General features: G+C 41.5%; 1 protein-coding gene across 1 annotated transcript; it reads left to right on the top strand.

The window, feature by feature from the left end:
* Positions 1-5,944: 5,944 nt before the first annotated feature.
* On the top strand, positions 5,945-15,441 carry LOC129843011 (alpha-ketoglutarate-dependent dioxygenase alkB homolog 7, mitochondrial-like). The gene is made up of 4 exons (XM_055911732.1): positions 5,945-6,367; positions 11,137-11,310; positions 11,562-11,686; positions 14,200-15,441. The coding sequence occupies exons 1-4, from the start codon at positions 6,080-6,082 to the stop codon at positions 14,318-14,320; spliced, it is 708 nt and encodes a 235-aa protein (XP_055767707.1). The 5' UTR covers positions 5,945-6,079; the 3' UTR covers positions 14,321-15,441.
* The last annotated feature ends 7,885 nt before the right edge of the window (positions 15,442-23,326 follow it).

Genomic DNA, 23,326 nt, shown 5'->3' with positions numbered 1-23,326 from the left:
ACAGACCACAACACACACAGACCACCTACACCACAACACACACAGAACACCTACACCACAACAAACACAGAACACCTACACCACAACACACACAGAACACCAACACCAACACCACAACATACACAGACCACCAACACCACAACACACACAGACCACCTACACCACAACACACACAGACCACAACACACACAGACCACCTACACCACAACACACACAGAACACCTACACCACAACAAACACAGAACACCTACACCACAACACACACAGACCACCTACACCACAACACACACAGACCACCTACACCACAACACACACAGACCACAACACACACAGACCACCTACACCACAACACACACAGACCACAACACACACAGACCACCTACACCACAACACACACAGAACACCTACACCACAACAAACACAGACCACCTACACCACAACACACACAGACCACCTACACCACAACACACACAGACCACCTACACCACAACACACACAGACCACCAACACCACAACACACACAGACCTACACCACAACACACACAGACCACCTACACCACAACACACACAGAACACCTACACCACAACAAACACAGAACACCAACACCACAACACACACAGACCACCAACACCACAACACACACAGACCACCTACACCACACACACACAGACCACCTATACAACACACACAGACCACCTACACCACAACACACACAGACCACCTACACCACAACACACAGACCACCTACACCACAAGACACACAGACCTACACCACAACACACACAGACCACCAACACAACACACACAGACCACCAACACCACAACACAAAGACTACATTTTCAATCTGAACCTTCTGTAACCTTGCACCTCGCTGAACAGGTTTCAGGTAGAAACCTCCTCCAGAAAAATGTCTTCACCTTTCGACATGTCTACGAGAATCTGACAGCCTCCCAAGACCTAGTGCTCTTGCTCCTACGTCTGGGTTTCTAAGACTAGTAAATCCAGCCAGTAGGCCCCTACCAGTCTCTCACTACATCCAGCCAGTAGGCCCCTACCAGTGTCTCACTACATCCAGCCAGTAGGCCCCTACCAGTGTCTCACTACATCCAGCCAGTAGGCCCCTACCAGTGTCTCACTACATCCAGCCAGTAGGCCCCTACCAGTGTCTCACTACATCCAGCCAGTAGGCCCCTACCAGTGTCTCACTACATCCAGCCAGTAGGCCCCTACCAGTGTCTCACTACATCCAGCCAGTAGGCCCCTACCAGTCTCACCGTTACTGAGGATGTTATTGTAGTTGAAGTGGTCTGTTGGGTGGACCACGTTTAACATCATAGCTGATATAAGTGCATGATATTGATGGGAGCAATAATGCATGTTCCGTTGCAATCTCCAGTTGGCTCTTCGTTCCTATATTAAGTGGCTTGAAACATTTATATTGTGAAATAATGATTACTTCATTGAGAATGTATATGCATTTGAATTTTGACCGTAAAATCAATGACTGAAAAATATATATTTTCAATATATGTAAATGGGGTATTTTCAATGTCCAGAAATATATATTTATTTATATCTGGAAAATGCATATTTTCAACTTTCATTCAGCTCCTAAAATGCACCTAATTTCGACATCCAGAAAATACATATTTTCACCTTCAATGTCATTTTGCTTACAGTGGTAGCTCCTCTGCCAAAAGAGTCAATCTTGAAACCAGACCCTAGTCACTATTGCCTAGGGTCGGGTTTTTGAGAGTGCCCCACCGGGTGACGCGTGCGTGGCATTTCCATTGTTTTGGTTGAACTCTTAGCTGATCTAACTGAACATTTTGTAACCTTGTACCTTGCTGAACCAGCTGCGCAAGCAGTATGAAGCAGAGGCCTGACAACCGTTTCAAACAACATATTTTAACCTGGTTAAAGATCAAGAGAAAATGGACACCTGTCTTCTTGGCTACACCCTTCCTATGCTGCCTTTTGTTTTGTTTCTCCCTCCAACTTTGCTGATGTCAACGTTGTGAACAGAGTGTCCTATGGTGGCAGTGGGGTTATGTTATGGGCAGGCATAAGCTACGGACAACAAAAACAATAGCATTTTATCGACTTACTCCTGATATTACACAGCCGCCTCCAGTGTAGTTTTACAGAATTTGGCAGTAAGTCCACTCTGCCTCACAACCACAGACCAGAGTAACCAGGCCAGCCCAGGACCTCCACATCCGGCTTTTTCACCTGAGGGATCATCTGAGACCAGCCACCCGGACCACTGAAAACCAACAGAAGAATTTCTGCACACATTTTCTGAAACCGGTCAGGGAAGCTCATCTACGCGCTCGTTATTCTCACCAGGGTCTTGACCTGACTGCTTAGTAACCGACTTCAGTGGGCAAATGCTCACCTTTGATGGCCACTGGCATGCTGGAGAAGTGTGCTCTTCAGAATGAATCCCGGTTTCAACTATACCAGGCAGATGGAAGACAGGTGTATGGTGTGGTGTGGGTGAGCGGTTTGCTGATGTCAACGTTGTGAACAGAGAGCCCTATGGTGGCAGTGGGGTTATGTTATGGGCAGGCATAAGCTACGGACAACAAAAACAATAGCATTTTATCAACTTACTCCTGATACTTCAGTATATTTAAAACCAAATACTTTTCACATTGACAGAGCTGTAGTGGAGCAGGTCGAGAGTGTCCACATCACCAACAAACTATCCTGGTCCAAACACACCAAGACAGTTGTGAAGAGGGTACGACAACACCTTTTCACGTTCAGAAGACTGAAAAGATTTGGCATGGGTCCCCAGATCCTCAAAAGGTTCTACAGCTGCACCATTGAGAGCATCCTGACCGGTTGCATCAACGCCTGGCATGGCAACTGCTTGGCATCCGATCGTAAGGCACTACAAAGGGTAATGCGTATGGCATCCAGGACCTACAGGTATATACTAGGCGGTGTCAGAGGAAGGCCCAAAAAAATCACTCAAATCATAGACTGTTCTCTCTGCTACCTCACGCCAACCAGTACCGGAGCTCCAAGTCTAGGTCCAAAAGGCTCCTTAACAGCTTCCACCCCCAAGCCATAAGACTGTTGAACAATTAATCAAACGGCCACCCGTTCTTTGTACACTGCTGCTACTCGCTGTTTATTATCTATGCATAGTCACGTTACCCCTACCTACATGTACATATTACCTCGACTAACCTGTATCCCAGCATTATGATTTGGTACCGGTACCCCCTGTATATAGCCCCGTCATTGTTATTTTATTGTGTTACTTTTATAAACATTTTTACTTTAGTTTATTTAGTAAATATTTTCTTAACTCTATTTCTTGAACTGCATTGTTGGTTAAGGGCTCGTAAGTAAGCATTTCACGGTAAAGTCTACACCTGTTGCATTCGGCACTATTTTATTTTATTTGTAGAATATTTTAATGAATGACTTTCACGTTTACTTCTGTCATTTTCTATTAAGGTATCTTTACTTTTACTCAAGTATGATACTTGTGTACTTTTTCTACCACTGGCTATTGGTACACTGTAATTACAAGTTAGTACCCTTCAGGCAAATCCTGTGTAACATCTAGTAATTACATTGTACTTATGCGAATATTAGACGTACTCTATAGCGTACTAGTTTATTCTCCCACTCGGATGGCGCTTCCAGAAGCTTTAAAATGAGGGCCAGGTTGTCAGAATGGGTAATGAGCTGTATAAGTACACATTAATTACAAGTAAGTACCCCTCAAGATACACTTCATTTTAACTAGCTAAATCCTGTGTAACAACTAGTAATTACATTGTACGTAGGCAAACATTACATGTAGAAATAGTGTCTTACTCCTCATCTGAGATGACACTCGTACTACATCTGTTTCCGTGAGCTCAACCAAGTTAACCCAGATGGTACGCTTTTGGGGGCAAGTGCTAGCAACAATGTTGAGTGGAGATATATTTGAAATATTGCAAAATCATGGTTAAGTAATTATAGCCAATTGAGCACAGGCTATAATCTCTCAGACACCCAGTGCTTCCACAAGGGATCGCAACCTTTGTCACAGTTGTTAATGAATCGGATCCAGTTGAAAAGAAGCGAAACAATAAGTTGGTGAATTTAGTGGAAACCTGCTCATTTGTAACACGCATGGTAACATGTCAGTGGCGCAGCAGTCTAAGGTACTGCATCTTAGAGCTAGAGGCATTACTACAGACCCGTGTTCAATTCCAGGCTGTATCACAACAGGCCGTGATTGGGAGTCCCATAGGGCGGCGCACAATTGGCCCAACGTCGTCCGGTTTAGAGTTTGGCCGGGGTAGGCCATCATTGTAAATAAACATTTGTTCTTAACTGACTTGCCTAGTTAAATAAAGGTTACATGTATTATTATTTTTAAGGATTCGTTGTTACACTTCTGTAATGAAAGACCAAAATTATTACCAGTTTTACAGTTGACAAAAATTGCTTTTTTCTTCTTCATTCAAGTGGTATAAACAGTAGCAATTTTAAAATAAACATATTTGAACCAAAATTCATATTCTATCAGGTAGATGAGGTTGACAGTTTATGGTTGTGACCACGGTTATTACAATATTGCTTGTTTAAATCTATCAAAAGTAGAGAACTTTACAGACCATGAGTGGTCTTGTTGCACTACATGTAGAGGACATGAAGAAGGGGTCCTTATGGTTTAGCTGACCCTGCTCACTCCTGATTCATTTTAGACAGATCTGACGGGAGTTCATCTAATCTCCTGACACATCTTTTTAGAAATCCCAGTTTTGAGAGAAATATTATTAAATGTCACAGACGGCTATTGCAAGAAACTACATTAGATAATATTTCAGTTAATATCCATTATTGCCTGTTTTGTAAAAACTTTTTTGGAGAGTTTGAAATTGAGATCCTTTGATCCGGACAAGGGCATTTCCAGGCATGGAAATTAATAATGAAATTATTTACAAAATTCCAAAAAACAAATGTTTTCCCTTATAAAATACCTCTAAATTAGATTTTTATGCTCAAATAGTTTTTTTTTTTTTTACTATAACAATAAAGTTTCCCTGCCAGACAAGGGTTGTCCCGACATTCAAGAATCCTTGATTCACACGGTTGAAGGTCCTAGTCACTCAAAGTGACGGTTGGGAGGGTTGTAGTAAGCTGCATGACTGTCTTCAACAAAACCCCACCTGACTAGGCTATAATAGTGTCCTCTGTTGAGTAATGGCAGGTGGATGCATCAACAATGAACTATCTACGGTTGTCTTTAGTTTGTTTAAGGCCCACCAGAGAACCTGTTTAACCTTTCTATTTATTTTGTTGCTAGTTTGCCTAGTCAATCATTTCCATGGGTTTGTACAGCAGCAATTAGTTGAAAAACAGTGTTCTAAAGTGTCCGCATACATGTACATACCTATGCTGAGTTAGCCTTGTAGAGTGTTAAACGCCACAACTCATATCATTCAGTCCTCCACACCCATATCATCACCCCCATTGTGCAAGATAGATGAAAGTAGTTCACAGAGAGGCTATGGTGGGGAAGTCAACCATGTAAGAGACGTTGGGATTTTATGAGCGTAGGTCATGCTTCACAAAGTTAGCACGACCCAGGGCCATATGTAGATATGGAAAGTAATGACATATTTACATAGCCTCTAACTGTATAGCTCTAGCATGACCTATAAAGATAGCATAGGCATAGCCTAGTGAGAAAAAGACAACACCTAAAAGACAATAAAAGAGCTCACAGCATTAGGCTTAGTAAAGTACCGTTCTTGTAAGACAATCTATTTGATTTAAAAAGACTTATACATTCCTTATTTACGTAGCATTTATGCATTTGACATGGATAACACAGAATCCTGTTGTAATTTCAGTGAAAAGGTTAATAGCTTGTTATTTTAGGCCTAGGCAGGCTTTTTTTATTTATTGAAGTGTGACGACAATACAACTCCCACAATGCAGTGCGTTTTCAAAATGTCGCTCTTCTTCGTGACCTGACTTCTGTGCCATCAGACAACAAAGCATAGCTTAATTTAGCAAATCTGACGGTCTACATAAATAATTGTACTTAATGAAGCATGAGACTGCTGATTACAGTTGCCAGACGTATTCATAAACGGCCGCTGTACACTCCCACATCATGTCTAAGTTCGGAAGCGAGTTGCTCCGGAGCTGCTACGAACAGCGGCCTGCAGTTCAGAAATGACCAACTAGTCTGCGGTTCGACCGGGGAGTTGGTCCAGAGCCTTCGCGGTCAGGTGGAGGTGAGGACGGAGTTCATAAGTGAGGAAGAGGAGGGTGCTCTCATGAAAGAACTCGAGCCTGGGCTGAGGAAGAAACGATACGAGTTCGACCACTGGGACGATGTAAGTTGTAAATAGACCTTGCTTGTTGACTACAAAGAAGTGCCAAACTCACACTCACGTTAACGTTAGTTAGATAAAGCTGCTGCTCCAGCCGACACTCAGAGGGGCTACTACAGTATGTACGGAGGAGCTCTTTTGATTAATTCCCCTATTGGCATCATGCAAATGCTTTGTAGTCTTATATTTCACCGATAAACATGCAGAGAAAAAAACAGCGGCAGCAATAACATAAATATTCATATTATACTAGATGCTGTAAAGTCTCATATTTGAATTGTTAGGCTATTAATTATCGTCATCATACATTACAAGTTGAATATATCTTAATTTAGATTGAACAGTCAGTTCCCGGTTTCCCAATAACAATGCAATTTATGCTTATGCGTGTTTTAACGATGTATCGGCGGAAGATGTAACATACGTTTCCCAAAACACCATGCAGAAAGAACGTTTGCCAAGTGCATCGTTGGATCGTTTGTTGATACTGATATGTTTGAGATAAAAAAGCTAGCGGTGATCTCGAATCAGCTTTCTTTATTCAATTTTCACCTTTACTTTAGAATTATTCCACAATACTGATTAGCTGCAGATAAATATTGTAATGACCTTAGGTTTATAAGCGCGGAAATTGACCCAGCCGCACGAGCATGCTTTTGCGGCACAGTCGATACGCGCTGGACTTCAGGCTAGAAGGTCGAGGGTTCGAGACCTGCTCCCTGCCTGTTTCATTACAATATTATCACCTAGGCCTATATGGCAAATATTGATGCTGCTTATTCTAATACTTACCCAATATTTATGCACTAAATCACAGATTTGGCACATCATTGCACATGTTACACATCATGAAAAACACTGAACAAGTATATAAACCCAACCTGTAAAGTGCTGGTCCCATGTTACATAAGCTGAAATATAAATTCCTAGAAATGTTACAAACGCACAAAAAGCTTCTCAAAATGTTTGTGCACAAATTTGTTTACATCACTGTTAGTGAGCATTTATTTGCCAAGATAATATACATTTACATTTACATTTAAGTCATTTAGCAGACGCTCTTATCCAGAGCGACTTACAAATTGGTGCATTCACCTTATAACATCCAGTGGAACAGCCACTTTACAATAGTGCATCTAAATCTTTTAAGGGGGGGGGGGGGTCATAAGGATTGCTTTATCCTATCCTAGGTATTCCTTAAAGAGGTGGGGTTTCAGGTGTCTCCGGAAGGTGGTGATTGACTCCGCTGTCCTGGCGTCGTGAGGGAGTTTGTTCCACCATTGGGGTGCCAGAGCAGCGAACAGCTTTGACTGGGCTGAGCGGGAACTGTACTTCCTCAGTGGTAGGGAGGCGAGCAGGCCAGAGGTGGATGAACGCAGTGCCCTTATTTGGGTGTAGGGCCTGATCAGAGCCTGAAGGTACTGAGGTGCCGTTCCCCTCACAGCTCCGTAGGCAAGCACCATGGTCTTGTAGCGGATGCGAGCTTCAACTGGAAGCCAGTGGAGAGAGCGGAGGAGCGGGGTGACGTGAGAGAACTTGGGAAGGTTGAACACCAGACGGGTTGCGGCGTTCTGGATGAGTTGTAGGGGTTTAATGGCACATGCAGGGAGCCCAGCCAACAGTGAGTTGCAGTAATCCAGACGGGAGATGACAAGTGCCTGGATTAGGACCTGCGCCGCTTCCTGTGTGAGGCAGGGTCGTACTCTGCGGATGTTGTAGAGCATGAACCTACAGGAACGGGCCACCGCCTTGATGTTAGTTGAGAACGACAGGGTGTTGTCCAGGATCACGCCAAGGTTCTTAGCGCTCTGGGAGGAGGACACAATGGAGTTGTCAACCGTGATGGCGAGATCATGGAACGGGCAGTCCTTCCCCGGGAGGAAGAGCAGCTCCGTCTTGCCGAGGTTCAGCTTGAGGTGGTGATCCGTCATACACACTGATATGTCTGCCAGACATGCAGAGATGCGATTCGCCACCTGGTCATCAGAAGGGGGAAAGGAGAAATTGTGTGTCGTCTGCATAGCAATGATAGGAGAGACCATGTGAGGTTATGACAGAGCCAAGTGACTTGGTGTATAGCGAGAATAGGAGAGGGCCTAGAACAGAGCCCTGGGGGACACCAGTGGTGAGAGGACGTGGTGAGGAGACATTCTCGCCACGCCACCTGGTAGGAGCGACCTGTCAGGTAGGACGCAATCCAAGCGTGGGCCACGCCGGAGATGCCCAACTCGGAGAGGGTGGAGAGGAGGATCTGATGGTTCACAGTATCGAAGGCAGCCGATAGGTCTAGAAGGATGAGAGCAGAGGAGAGAGAGTTAGCTTTAGCAGTGCGGAGCGCCTCCGTGATACAGAGAAGAGCAGTCTCAGTTGAGCAGTCTCAGTTGAATATATCCTCCTGACAGTTGTGGCATATCAAGATGCTGATTAAACAACATGATCATTACATAGGTGCACTTTGTGCTGTGGACAATAAAGGGCCACTATAAAATGTGCAGTTTTGTCACACAACACAATGCCACAGGCATCTCAAATTTTGATTGGGAGTGTAATTGGCATGCTGACTGCAGGAATGTCCACCAGAGCTGTTGCCAAATAATTTAACGCTCATTTCTCTACCATAAGCTGCCTCCAACGTCGGAAATCTTTGAAATTGTTGCATGTTACGTTTTATATTTTTGTTCAGTATATATTGAGGCAAAAATAACAGACAGTGTAGCCTACAATTAGCAACATAGAACTCAATGTACTGAAAATAAAATAGATTTCAACATGAATAAAATATTTATGCCTATGTCAGTGGTGGTCGGTGCTGTTTTATGAGGGAGGTTGATTATTTTGATGATGAGCATGGCCTTATTTCTATTACAACATATTAGATGACTGTCATTAATATTCCATTCACCCAGCTCAAAATAACATTCATAGGTTTAGGCTACTACATGATTTTCCCTATACCCATGATGAGGTTGCTACAATCTATTCTCTGAATGAAAGTTGAAAATGTAGGTGCACAGCTCGAGATAAATTTTAGTAGGCAAGGTGACAGACAATGACACATTCAATACTGCCTTGCATACTCTGGCCTGCATCTAGCTGATCTAGGGTGTAATCATTAGTTCAACAGTTGCAAACAAATGTTTATTTTGGACAAATTCAGGTATGTTCATCCCAGTTCCTTTTGCTCCCATTTAAGAAAAGTGTTTTAATGAATACACCCCTGATCCCGGTTCACTTTGATCGCAGCTACATACAAACAGCGTGATCACTTTGCTTTTGTATAATTCCTTCTCACTTCTACACCTTCTCCTCCTCTTACCTTTTCCCTTGTGGACTTCAGTGCACAACAAATCAGCTGTCTGACCAGGCAAAAAAAACTTAAGCCAAACCTTCATATCATAACTGCTAACCGCTACACTCAGCCTACATCGTTGTCACCATATTAGCTAACGTCATAGTCAACATAGCTACGAGAACTAACGCGTTAGTAAAGCCATTACAATCATACAGTTTTGAATAGCCATAGCAAGCTATCTAACATAGCATCCCTCTCTGTCTGAGCTGGGTGTTTTGAGTAGGCTAAACTAGCTAGCTAAGTGAAAGTGAAAAAAAATATCAAGGATAGCTAGCTCTCTCTTCATTTTTAAACTAATGTATTTATTCAAAACTGTTCAACTGTTGCTTTCTTTCTCTGAGTCAACTACCCACCACATTTTATGCACTGCTGTGATAGCTAGCTGGAGTTTATGCTTTCAGTACAAGATTAATTATCTGATTCTTTGATTGGGTTGACAACATGTCAGTTCATGCTGCAAGTTCTCTGATAGGTTGGAGGATGTCCTCTGGAGGTTGTCATAATTACTGTGTAATTCTAAGGACGGGGTGAGAACCATGAGCCTCCTCGGTTTATATTGAAGTCAATGTACCCAGAGGAGGACGGAAACTAGCTGTCCTCTGGCTACACCATGGTGCTACCCTACAGAGTGCTGTTGAGGCTACTGTAGACCTTCATTGTAAAGCAGTGGGTTTTAATAAATTATTTGGTGACGTGGGTATATTTAGTATAGTTTTATCTAAAAAGGATCACTTTTTTAATGTTTCACTATTTGTATTTTTATGAAATTCACTGAGCAGGATGGTCCTCCTCTGAGAAGCCTCCACTGGCCTTTGTAGCCTATATCCTACTGTAGCCTATTAATGCAGTCATCTCGGTTTTTATTTGAAGCATATTTTTATCCTTTGCTTGTTTGAAACAGCTGCAAAGAAATTGGCAACTTTGTATTTGTAGTCAACTTCGTTCCGAAGTAATCGGCGTTCACAGCGAGACGGATAAACAGCTTGATTCTATGTTTGACGCCGAGAGGGCGAAAAATCTTCCAACGACGCACTTAGCTGATCTACGAGGGGTCTGAGGCAGTCGGTAAATGACGCGCGTTTTCAATTGCAACTTTAGTGACGATTGTTTTGGGGAACAGCTCTGAGATTTAATGATGCTCCCACAAATGTTCTAGCGATGAACTTAGCCTTAAAATGCTTTTGGGAAACCAAGCCCAGAACAGTGTTTGTTGGCAATCAGGGATGAAAATTGGAAAATAAAATCACTCTCCGATTATGTAAAATCCTTGAAATCAATGTAAATTATCCAAATAATTTCACTCCTGGAACCCAGTCCCCCTCCACAATCCCACCCCTGTTGACAATGATCACTCCCTTGAGGCCCCTACCAACATTTAATTACATTGTTTCATTCATTCTTTCAACATTGTGCTCACCAGGCGATTCATGGTTACCGGGAGACAGAGCGTGCTCAGTGGGGAGAGGTGTGTGAGGGGGTGATGGATCGCCTCCGAGCTGTGGCTTTCTCTGAGGGCAGCCCTCTCCTAGGCCCTATGCATGTCCTGGACCTGGACAAGGCTGGATACATCAAACCACACATCGACAGTGTCAAGGTAGGTAGACGGCTCATATTAACCTGAGATGAAAGGCAAGATACATTTGGAACATGGTGTTCTGTGTGCATGATTATTGATTGGGCACAATGTGAATACTTTTTTGGCAAAAGTGATATTTCTTTTACAATGCTGTTTGGAACTCGGTCATTCTCTCATCCCCCCCCCCCCCTGTTTTTTTTAATCTTTCATCCTGCCTTTCTCTTTCACTGTCTCCCTGACCCTTTCTTTCCCTTCCTCTCCTCTGTCAGTTCTGTGGCAGCACTATAGCAGGGCTGAGTTTGTTGTCAGACAGTGTGATGCGCTTGGTGAGGGAGGATGAACCTGCTGAATGGATGAACTTGTTTCTGCCCCGTCGCTCTCTCTACATACTCAGGTAAGGACCCAATAAGACCTGCCATAGCAACATTCTGTCTTTCATTGTTTACAAACAACCACCTGCGCATACACTGTAATCAGAGTCTACCTGGTAGGTCTACGGTAGGTTTTTACGATTCTAAACGATTCTATGAATTTATTTGACATGGGAAAGAGCAACTGAGTAAATACCCTAATGAGAGTCTGCACTAAACAAACCCATAGTATCTCCTGTGGAGAACAAGAACTTGAAGTGGTTTACTTAATTGTTCTATGTTACCTCCATGTTGGTACACTGACTGAACGCCTCCTATAGGCTATAACTATCCTTATGAGGGCCCAGAGGTTCGCCAGGTCAGATGACCTGGGGTCTTATGCTTCAACTATCAAACATCTCAGAGTGGGAGTGCTAATCTAGGATCCGGTCCTCCCCTGTCCGTGTTGGGGTTAATTCCACAAATTCAATTCTACAGTATTTCAATTCCCTCTCCCTCTATATTCCATTAATTTCATATCAAATTCCAGGTAAGTCTGACTTGAGATCATTAAATTCCCCATGGCCATGTCACTGTTCAGGTAGCTTGGTAGTTTAAATGATTTACAGTTGAAGTCGGAAGTTAACATACACTTAGGTTGGAATCAATATAACATATGACCACTCCACAAATTTCTTGTTAACAAACTATAGTTTTGGCAAGTAGGTTAGGACATCAACTTTGTGTATGACACAAATCATTTTCCCAACAATTGTTTACAGACAGATTATTTCACTGTATCACAATTCCAGTGGATCAGAAGTTTACATACACTAAGTTGACTGTGCCTTTAAACAGCTTAGAAAATTGCAGAAAATGATGTCATGGCTTTAGAAGCTTCTGATTGGTTAATTGACATAATTTGAGTCAATTGGAGGTGTACCTGTGGATGTATTTCAAAACCTAGCTTCAAACTCAGTGCCTCTTTGCTTGACATCATGGGAAAATCAAAAGAAATCAGCCAAGACCTCCAAAAGAAATTTGACCTCCACAAGTCTGGTTCATCCTTGGGAGCAATTTCCAAACGCCTGAAGATGCCACGTTCATCTGTACAAACAATAGTACGCAAGTTTAAACACCATGGGACCACACAGACGTGTTCTGTCTCCAAGAGATGAACGTACTTTGCTGCGAAAAGTGCAAATCAATCCCAGAACAACAGCAAAGGACCTTGTGAAAATGCTGGAGGAAAGAGATACAGAAGTATCTATATACATAGTGAAACAAGGCCTATATTGACATAACTTGAAAGCCGCTCAGCAAGGAAGAAGCCACTGCTCCAAAACCTCTATAAAAAAGCCAGACTAAGGTTTGCAACTGCACATGGGGGCAAAGATCATACTCGTTGGAGAAATGTCCTCTGGTCTGATGATACAAAAATAGAACTGTTTGGCCATAATGACCATGATTATGTTTGGAGGAAAAAGGGGGAGGCTTGCAAGCCGATGAACACCATCCCAATCGTCAAGCACGGGGTGGCAGCATCACGTTGGGGGTGCTTTGCTGCAGGAGGGACTGGTGCACTTCACAAAATAGATGGCATCATGAGGTAGGAAAATTATGTGGATATATTGAAGCACCATCTCAAGACATCAGTCAGGAAGTTAAAGCTTGGTCACAAATGGGTCTTCCAAATGGACAATGACCCCAAGCATACTTCCAAAGTTGTGGCAAAATGGCTTAAGGACAACAAAGTCAAGGTATTGGAGTGGCCAGCTGACTCAGTTGCACCAGCTTTGTCAGGAGGAATGGGCCAAAATTCACCCAACTTATTGTGGAAGGCTACCCGAAACGTTTGACCCAAGTTAAACAATTTAAAGGCAATGCTACCAAATACTAATTGAGTGTATGTAAACTTCTGACCCACTGGGAATATGATGATGGAAATAAAAGCCAAAATAAATAATTCTCTCTTTTTATTCTGACGTTTCACATTCTTAAAATAAAGTGGTGATCCTAACTGACCTAAGACAGGGAATTTTTACTAGGATTAAATGTCAGGAATTGTGAAAAACTGAGTTTAAATGTATTTGGCTACGGTATGTAAACTTCTGACTTCAACAGTATATTCAAAAAAAAGCAGTCAGTATAAAAAAATTATGTACATTAATTCCAGTAACTGGGAATTTTACAAATATTGAATTCCAATTAAATTCCAAAGATTACTTTTTTTCACAATTCCAACAGTCTAATTACAATTTAATTCCATAACTTGAAGGTTGTTGACATTCAAATTGAATTCAACGTACAGTAAATGATCTACTTCATGAGTGAATTCATTGGAATTTAAAATTAAGTTGGAATTGACCAACACTGGTCCATATATTCATTATGATCTTAAAGGCTAAACTGGTCCATGTATTCTTGTGATCTTAAAGGCTAAACTGATCCTAAATCGGCACTCATACTCTGAAACACTTGATACAGCTCCTGGCATTTCACACATTGTGCTTGTGTGGTGAATGACTGATGACATTGTTTTCATGCATCCTTCCAGGGACCAGGCCAGATATAAATTCACCCATGAGATCCTTAAAGATGATGAGTCTATTTTCTCTGGACAGAGAGTGCCCCGCCATCGCCGCATCTCTGTCATCTGCCGGAACCTTCCTGTTTGAAGCATGAGTGCCAAGAGGGACACAACTGTGACAGTCTCACTGGCAGTAGCCAGAGCTCGGTATCTGAGACTTCAAGAACATCACTGTGTTAAAATTTGATGTACACGCTTTCTCACTGTGCGAGAGACTATGTTGGGAAAGATGATTTAGATGTTTCCCTGATCAGTTTTCATTGGAGCACTTTTTTCTAAATAAACTACCTGTACAGGATTTGATTGTGAATTAAATGTTGGGAAGGCATTCAGATATGATGCATTTCAAAGGGTCATAATGCATTACAAGACTTGTCATAAGTATCTATGAACTTCTTATGCTAATTAACATTATATAATGAATCTGAGTTATTAGCCTTTTCAAAAATGCCACATAGAAAGGCAAGTTGATATGTTGTAGGAGAACCAGTTGAAGGAGAACCTGCATTTTCTATCCAAGATCTGTACTAGGTAATTACCAATTGCTTTGAATTCTTAGAGGTAAATGGATACTTCAAATAGTTATAGCCCTATATTTGACGTCGCTCATGGGCGTTCTAGAAGGCTACAATGCGGTGCCTGGGAAATAACTGGTGACATTTTTGTAGAATACTTGTTTCATGGGAAAATCCTGTTACTGATGGCATATCTATAATCTGTAACTCCTTGTCCATCCATCCAAATGGTTAAATGTGTGGATATCTGTATAGAAACCGTCTGAAACTCTTCTCCAAACCGGCACCTATAACCAGAGGACTCATGCCCATGTCCTGTTTAAAAAATTTAAAAATCTGATTAAATGAATGACTAAAATGACTAAACATTTTTAAACCCACATTTTATCATCATTGTTTCAAAAAAGATCTGTCAGTGGTATTTAGTATTTTATTAGCATCTCCATTAGCTACTGCTCTTACTGGGGTCCACAAAAACATGATGTAATACATCACAAGGATAGAACTACAATACATACATTTCAAATAATACTCTCTTTCATACATTTATGCCTTCATAATCATGTGATTCATACTGAAATCAAGTGCAATACACGAAAATGAAATAACAAGGAGGTTCCCCTGATGTGAATAAATCGACCTTGTTTTGCTAAATTCCCCTGAGGTGAATAAAGCTACATTGTTCCTACAGTTACAGCCCGTAATGTGTATCCTGGTGTAAAGTAGACTTTTTACAGTTACCACGCGCAATGGGTTTCATTAGGTAAAATGCAACATTCATGAACATGAAATGACCAGGATTTGACTCTTGAGCCTTGTTACTTAGTTTATCGCCCTTAACGGGTTGGCTGAGATATAGTCTACCGCCTATGACGGATTAGCTGAGGTATAGTGTACCGGGTTTTTGTCTGCCACCCATGAAGGGTTATCTGAGGTATTGTGTAATGGGTAGCGGTGTACCACTCATAAGGGTTATCTGAGGTATTGTGTAATGGGTTGCAGTGTACCACTCATAAGGGTTATCTGAGGTAATGGGTTGCAGTGTACCGCTCATAAGGGTTATCTGAGGTACTGTATAATGGGTTGCGGTGTACCACTCATAAGGGTTATCTGAGGTATTGTATTATGGGTTGCGGTGTACCACTCATAAGGGTTATCTGAGGTATTGTATTATGGGTTGCGGTGTACCACTCATAAGGGTTATCTGAGGTATTGTATTATGGGTTGCGGTGTACCACTCATAAGGGTTATCTGAGGTACTGTATTATGGGTTGCGGTGTACCACTCATAAGGGTTATCTGAGGTATTGTATTATGGGTTGCGGTGTACCACTCATAAGGGTTATCTGAGGTAATGGGTTGCAATGTACCACTCATAAGGGTTATCTGAGGTACTGTATAATGGGTTGCAGTGTATCACTCATAAGGGTTATCTGAGGTACTGTGTAATGGGTTGCGGTGTACCACTCATAAGGGTTATCTGAGGTACTGTATAATGGGTTGCAGTGTATCACTCATAAGGGTTATCTGAGGTACTGTGTAATGGGTTGCGGTGTACCACTCATAAGGGTTATCTGAGGTAATGGGTTGCAGTGTACCACTCATAAGGGTTATCTGAGGTACTGTGTAATGGGTTGCGGTGTACCACTCATAAGGGTTATCTGAGGTAATGGGTTGCAGTGTACCGCTCATAAGGGTTATCTGAGGTACTGTATAATGGGTTGCGGTGTACCACTCATAAGGGTTATCTGAGGTACTGTATAATGGGTTGCGGTGTACCACTCATAAGGGTTATCTGAGGTATTGTGCCAGGCTTTGGACCTGCTCATCAAATAAACAAGGTCCCTGTGAATCAGATGGAGTTGTTACACTCCTACTCTTATTAAATGAACCATGATCAGATGGGGGTTTCAACTGAGGCTTTTTTTCGGTGCCGTTTAAGATGAGGGAGGACGATTATTTTTTTTTTTCATGAGCATGGCCTTATTTCGATTACAGCATATTGGATGACTGTCTTTCATATTCCATTCACCCAGGTCAATGTAACATTGATAGGTTTAGGCTACTACATGATGCGAATAAGTTATTTTCCCTATACCCATCATAAGGTTGGTACAAGCTAGCCTACGAATGAAAGTAAACAACGTAGGTTCACAGGTCAAGAGAAATTTGAGTCATCAAGGTGACAGACAGTGACACATTCAATACCGCCTTGCACACTCTTGCCTGCATCTAGCTGATCTAGGGTGTAATCATTAGTCCAAAAGTTGCAAACAAGAGTTTCTTTTGAACAAATTCAGTTATGTTTATCCCCATTTCATTCCGTTTGGTTCCGTTTAAGAAAGGTTTTTCAACAGAATCTACAGAATGAATACACCCCTGATCACACCAAACACAGAACTAGCAGCCACATATAAACCGCAATACCTTTGGTTGTTGTATATACAGTATAATTCCTCTCGCATTTACGCTCTCCTCTCACCTTTTTCCTTTGCATGTGAACTTCAGTTCACAATGCAACAGCTGTCTACAACAGCTGTCTGACCAGGCAAAAAAAATATTTCCAAGCCAAACTTTCATACCATAACCGCTAACTGCTACACACAGCCTACATCCTTTTCACCATATTAACGTCATAGTCAACATAGCTACTAGAACTAATGCGCTAGTAAACCCTCTACAATCATGCAGTACAGTGTACAGCAACCCGTTTAGCAGTTACATCGGCGGGAGGCAATACATTTGTAAAACCAAAAGCTTACCTTGACTTGGAAGAGTTCCAGTGTTGGATAGCCATAGCCAGCTAGCTAACATAGCATCCCTCTCTGTTTGAACTGGGTGTTTGAGTAAGCTGAACTAGCTAGCTGCATTCTCTAGCTAAGAAAGTGAAGGTAAAATGTAAAAAATATATATGTATGTATGATATACAGTACCAGTCAAAAGTTTGAACACACCTACTCATTCAAGGGTTTTCTGTATTTTACTATTTTCTACATTGTAGAATTATAGTGAAAGCATCAAAACTATGAAATAACACATATGGAATCATCATGTAGTAACCAAAAAAGTGTTAAACAAATCAAACTATATTTTGATGACAGCTTTGCACACTTCTAATTCTCTGAACCAGCTTCACCTGGAATGCTTTCCCAACAGTCTTGAAGGAGTTCCCCCACATATGCTGAGCGCTTGTTGGCTGCTTTTCCTTCACTCTGTGGTCCAACTCATCCCAAACCATTTCAACTGGGTTGAGTTGGCTAATTGTGAAGGCCAGGTCATCTGATGCAGCACTCCAGCACTCTCCTTCTTGGTCAAATAGCCCTTACACAGCCTGGAGGTGTGTTGGGTCATTGTCCTGTTGAAAAACAAATGATAGTCCCACTAAGTGCAAACCAGATGGGATGGCGTATCGCTGCAGAATGCTGTGGTAGCCATGCTGGTTAAGTGTGTCTTGAATTCTAAATAAATCACAGATAGTGTCACCAGCAAAGCAATCCCACACCATCACACCACCTCCTCCATGCTTCACGGTGGGAACCACACATGCGGAGATCATCCGTTCACCTACTCTGCGTCTCACAAAAACACAGCAGTTGGAACCACAAATCTCAAATTTGGACTCATCAGACCAAAGGACAGATTTCCACCGGTCTAATGCCCATTGCTCGTGTTTCTTGGCCCAAACAAGTCTCTTCTTCTTATTGCTGTCCTTTAGCAGTGGTTTCTCTGCAGCAATTTGACCATGAAGGTCTGATTCACGCAGTCTCCTCTGAACAGTTGCTGTTGACGTGTCTGTTACTTGAACTCTGTGAGCATTTATTTGGGCTGCAATCTGAGGTGCAGTTAACTCTACTGAACTTATCCTCTGAATATTTCTTATTTCATATCACTATTATTCTACAATGTAGAAAATATACATTTGTATTTTTCATCATAGGTACACTTCAACTATGACAGACAAAATGAGATTTTTTTTTCCAGAAAATCACATTGTAGGATTTTTAATGAATTTATTTGCAAATTATGGTGGAAAGAAGTATTTGGTCAATAACACAAGTATCTCAATACTTTGTTATATACCCTTTGTTGGCAATGACAGAGGTCAAACGTTTTCTGTAAGTCTTCACAAGGTTTTCACACACTGTTGCTGGTATTTTGGCCCATTCCTCCATGCAGATCTCCTCTAGAGCAGTGATGTTTTGGGGCTGTTGCTGGGCAACACGGACTTTCAACTCCCTCCAAAGATTTTCTATGGAGTTGAGATCTGGAGACTGGCTAGGCCACTCCAGGACCTTGAAATGCTTCTTACGAAGCCACTACTTCGTTACCCGGGCGGTGTGTTTGGGATCATTGTCATGCTGAAAGACCCAGCCACATTTCATCTTCAATGCCCTTGCTGATGGAAGGACGTTTTCACTCAAAATCTCACGATACAGGGCCCCATTCATTCTTTCCTTTACACAGATCAGTCGTCCTGGTCCCTTTGCAGAAAAACAGCCCCAAAGCATGATGTTTCCACCCCCATGCTTCACAGTAGGTATGGTGTTCTTTGGATGCAACTCAGCATTCTTTGTCCTCCAAACACGACGAGTTGAGTTTGGAGCCTCTCTCATCTTTTTAAGTGGGAGAACTTGCACAGTTGGTGGCTGACTGTATATAGTGCTGTTTTTTTGCTTTTTTATAACTAATTTAGCTGCTTTTGCTGCTTGCTTGAGTGATTTGAGATGGCATGGAGTCTTTACATGGATTGTACAAAACATTAGGAACACCTGCTCTTTCCATCACAGACTGACCAGGTGAATTCAGGTGAAAGCTATGAGCTCTTATTTAGGTGTATATAATTGTTTTATTATTGATAAAATATTACATTTGGCCTTAACTAATATAGCCCATAGAGATGCATTGAATAACACATTAATAAATGACAAATGATATATATTTTTAAATCATAAGGAATAAGGTTTTGAAGTGTCTCTCCTATATCTAGGAGATATAAGAAAGCTCAGGAAATATTTAACCCCTTATTTTTGTTGGCACAAAACTACCTCCATACTTCCATTCATTTCTATGGGTTACCTTCAGACGAGTCCCGTGACACTTGTGGGGGTCGTAGAGCAAAGGAGAACACCATCGTGTTCCTGAGTCTCCCCTCAAAACACATTAAGTGTGTGCCCTCAGGCCACTTCTCTACTACCACATATCTACAATACAAAATCCATTTGTACGTGTGTGTAGTGTGCGTGTGTTATGTGTATACTTGTGTCAGTGTCTGTGTGTGTCTGTTCACAGTCCCCGCTGTTCCATAAGGTGTATTTGTATCTGTTTTTTAAAACCTGATTCTACTGTTTGCATCAGTTACCTGGTGTGGAATAGTTCTATGTCGCCATGGCTCTATGTAGCACTGTGCGTCTCCCATAGTCTGTTCTTGACTTGGGGATTGTGAAGAGAACTCTGGTGACATGTCTTGTGGGGTATACATGGGTGTCTAAGCTGTGTGCTAGTAGTTTAAACAGACAGCTCGGTACATTCAGTATGTCAATACTTTTTACAAAAACAAGTAGTGATCAAGTCAATCTCTCCTCCACTTTGAGCCATGAGAGACATGCATATTAATAGTGTTAGCTCTCCTAGTACATTTAAGGGCCAGCCATGCCACCCTGTTCTGAGCCAGTTGTAGTTTTCCTAAATCCCTCTTCGTGGCACCTGACCACACGACTGGACAGTAGCCCAGGTGCAACTAAACTCGGGCCTGCAGGACCTGCCTTATTGACAGTGTTGTTAAAGCAGAGCAGCGCTTTATTACAGACAGACTTCTTCCCATTTTAGCTATTGTTGCATCAGCATGTTTTGAGATGACAGTTAACAATCCAGGTTTGTCAACTCAGTTTACTCAATTTCCACATTATTCATCACCAGATTTAGTTGATGTTCAGTGAATGATTTGTCCCAAAAACAATGCTTTTAGTTTTTGAAATATTTAGGACTAACTTATTTCTTGCCACCCATTCTGAAACTGACTGCAGCTCTTCGTTAAGTGTTGCAATAATTTCACTCGCTATAATAGCTGGTATGTAAAGTTTTGTCATATGCATACATAGATACACTGACATGTCATTAGTGAAGATTGAAAAAAGGTTTTGGGCCTAGACAGCTGACCTGGGTAATTCCTGATTCTACCTGGATTATGTTGTAGAGGCTTCCATTAAAGAACACCCTCTGTGTTCTGTTAGACAGGTAACTCCTTGTCCACAATATAGCAGGTGGTGTAAAGCCATAACATACGTTTTTCCAGAAGCAGACTATGATCGATAATGTCTAAAGCCGCACTGAAGTCTAACAAAACAGCTCGCACAATCTTTTTATCATCAAATTCTCTCAGCCAATCATCAGTCATTTGTATTAGTGCCATGCGTGTTGAATGTCCTTCCCTATAAGCGTGCTGAAAGTTTGTCAATTTGCTTACTGTAAATTAGCATTGTATTTGGTCAAAAATTATATTTTCCAAACGTTTAGTAACGTTTGGTAACAGGCTGATTGGTTGGCTATTTGAGCCAGTAAAGGGTGCTTTACTATTCTTGGGTAGCGGAATTAATTTTGCTTCCCTCCAGGCCTGAGGGCACACACTTTCTTGTAGGCTTAGATTGACGATATGGCAAATAGGAGTGGTAATATCGTCCGCTATTATCCTCAGTAATTTTCCATCAAAGTTGTCAGACCCGAGTGACTTGTCATTGTTGATAGACATTTTTTCACCTCTTTCACACTCACATTTTGGAATTCAAAATTACAATGCTTGTCTTTCATAATTTGGTTAGTTATACTTGGATGTGTAGTGACAGCGTTTGTTGCTGGCATGTCATGCATAAATTGTTAATCTTGCTGATTAAAAAATAAAAATTAAAGTAGTTTGCAATATCAGTGGGTTTTGTGATGAATGAGCCATCTGATTCAATGAATGATGGAGCTGAGTTTGCCTTTTTGCCCAAAATGTAATTTAAGGTGCCCCAAAGCTTTTTACTATCATTCTTTATATCACTTATCTTTGCTTCATAGTATAGTTTATTCTTCTTTTTATTCAGTTTAGTCACATGATTTCTCAATTTTTTTGTACGTTTGCCAATCGGCTGTGCAGCCAAACTTATTTGCCATTTCTTTTGCCTCATCCCTCTCAACCATACCATTTTTCAATTCCTCATCAATCCACAGGGATTTAACATGTTTTACAGTCATTGTCTTAATGGGTGCATGCTTATTAGTAACTGGAATGATCAATTTCATAAATGTGTCAAGTGTCTGGTTGCTTGTCATTACACACCACAGACCAGTAAATATTACATCATCAACATAGGAATCACTACAAAGCGTATTGTATAACCTCTGATACACTATATTAGGCCCAGCCTTTGTAACTTTGGTTTTCCTAGATATGGCTACTATATTGTGAACACTACATCTGATGGATCTGGATACTGCTTTAAAGCAGAGTTCTGCAGCGTTAGTAAACATGTGATCAATACGTATCTATTTCATTCCTGTGCTGTTTTTAAATACCCTGGTAGGTTGACTGATAACCTGAACCAGGTTGGAGGCACTAGTTACAGTTTGAAGCTTTTTCTTGAGTGTGCAGCTTGATGAAAGCCAGTCAATATTAAGGCCACCCAGAAAATATACCTCTCTGTTGATATCACATACATTATCAAGCATTTCACACATATTACCCAGATACTGACTGTTAGCACTTGATGGTCTATAGCAGCTACCCACAAAAATGGGCTTTGGGTGAGTTTTAGGTGTTTCCAATGAGGATTTACCACAGTGTTTTACCCAAAAGAGTCAGACTTCAACTGTATTTAACATGAGATCCTCTGTAAGCTTTACAGAAATGTGGCTCTAAATATCCTCATCAAAATATAGACAGCAACACCGCCCCCATTGGCATATCTGTCTTTTCTGTAGATGTTCTAAACATTTATTGATACCACTGTATCATCAAAGGTATTATCTAAGTGAGTTTCAGAAATAGTCAGAAAATGAATGCCATTTCTTACTAGAAAGTTATTGATTTCATGAACCTTGTTTCTTAGGCTACATGCAGTGCCTATGGAAAGTATTCAGACCCCTTGACTTTTTCCAAATGTTGTTATGTTACAGCCTTATTCTTAAATGTATTAAATAGTTTTCCCCCTTGTCAATCCACACACAATACCCCATAATGATGAAGAAAAAACAGTATTTTAGAAGTGTTTACTTATTTTTACATAAAAAAAGTTTTTTTAAATTGCCTAAATATTCAGACATTTTACTCAGTACTCTGTACAGCCTCGAGTCTTCTTGGGTATGACACTACAAGCTTGGCACACCTGTATTTGGGGAGTGTCTCCCATTAATCTCCGCAGATCTTCTCAAGCTCTGTCAGGTTGGATGGGGAACTTTGTTGTACAGCTATTTTCAGGTCTCTCCAGAGATGTTCCATCGGGTTCAAGTCCCGGCTCTTGCTGGGCCACTCCTGCGTTGTCTTGGCTGTGTGCTTTGGGTCGTTGTACTGTTGTCATGTGAACCTTCTCCCAAGTGTGAGGTCCT

The sequence above is a fragment of the Salvelinus fontinalis genome, unplaced genomic scaffold (assembly GCF_029448725.1).
Source record: "Salvelinus fontinalis isolate EN_2023a unplaced genomic scaffold, ASM2944872v1 scaffold_0088, whole genome shotgun sequence".
Classification (NCBI taxonomy): domain Eukaryota; kingdom Metazoa; phylum Chordata; class Actinopteri; order Salmoniformes; family Salmonidae; genus Salvelinus; species Salvelinus fontinalis.
This window is presented reverse-complemented; position numbering and strand designations above follow the sequence as displayed.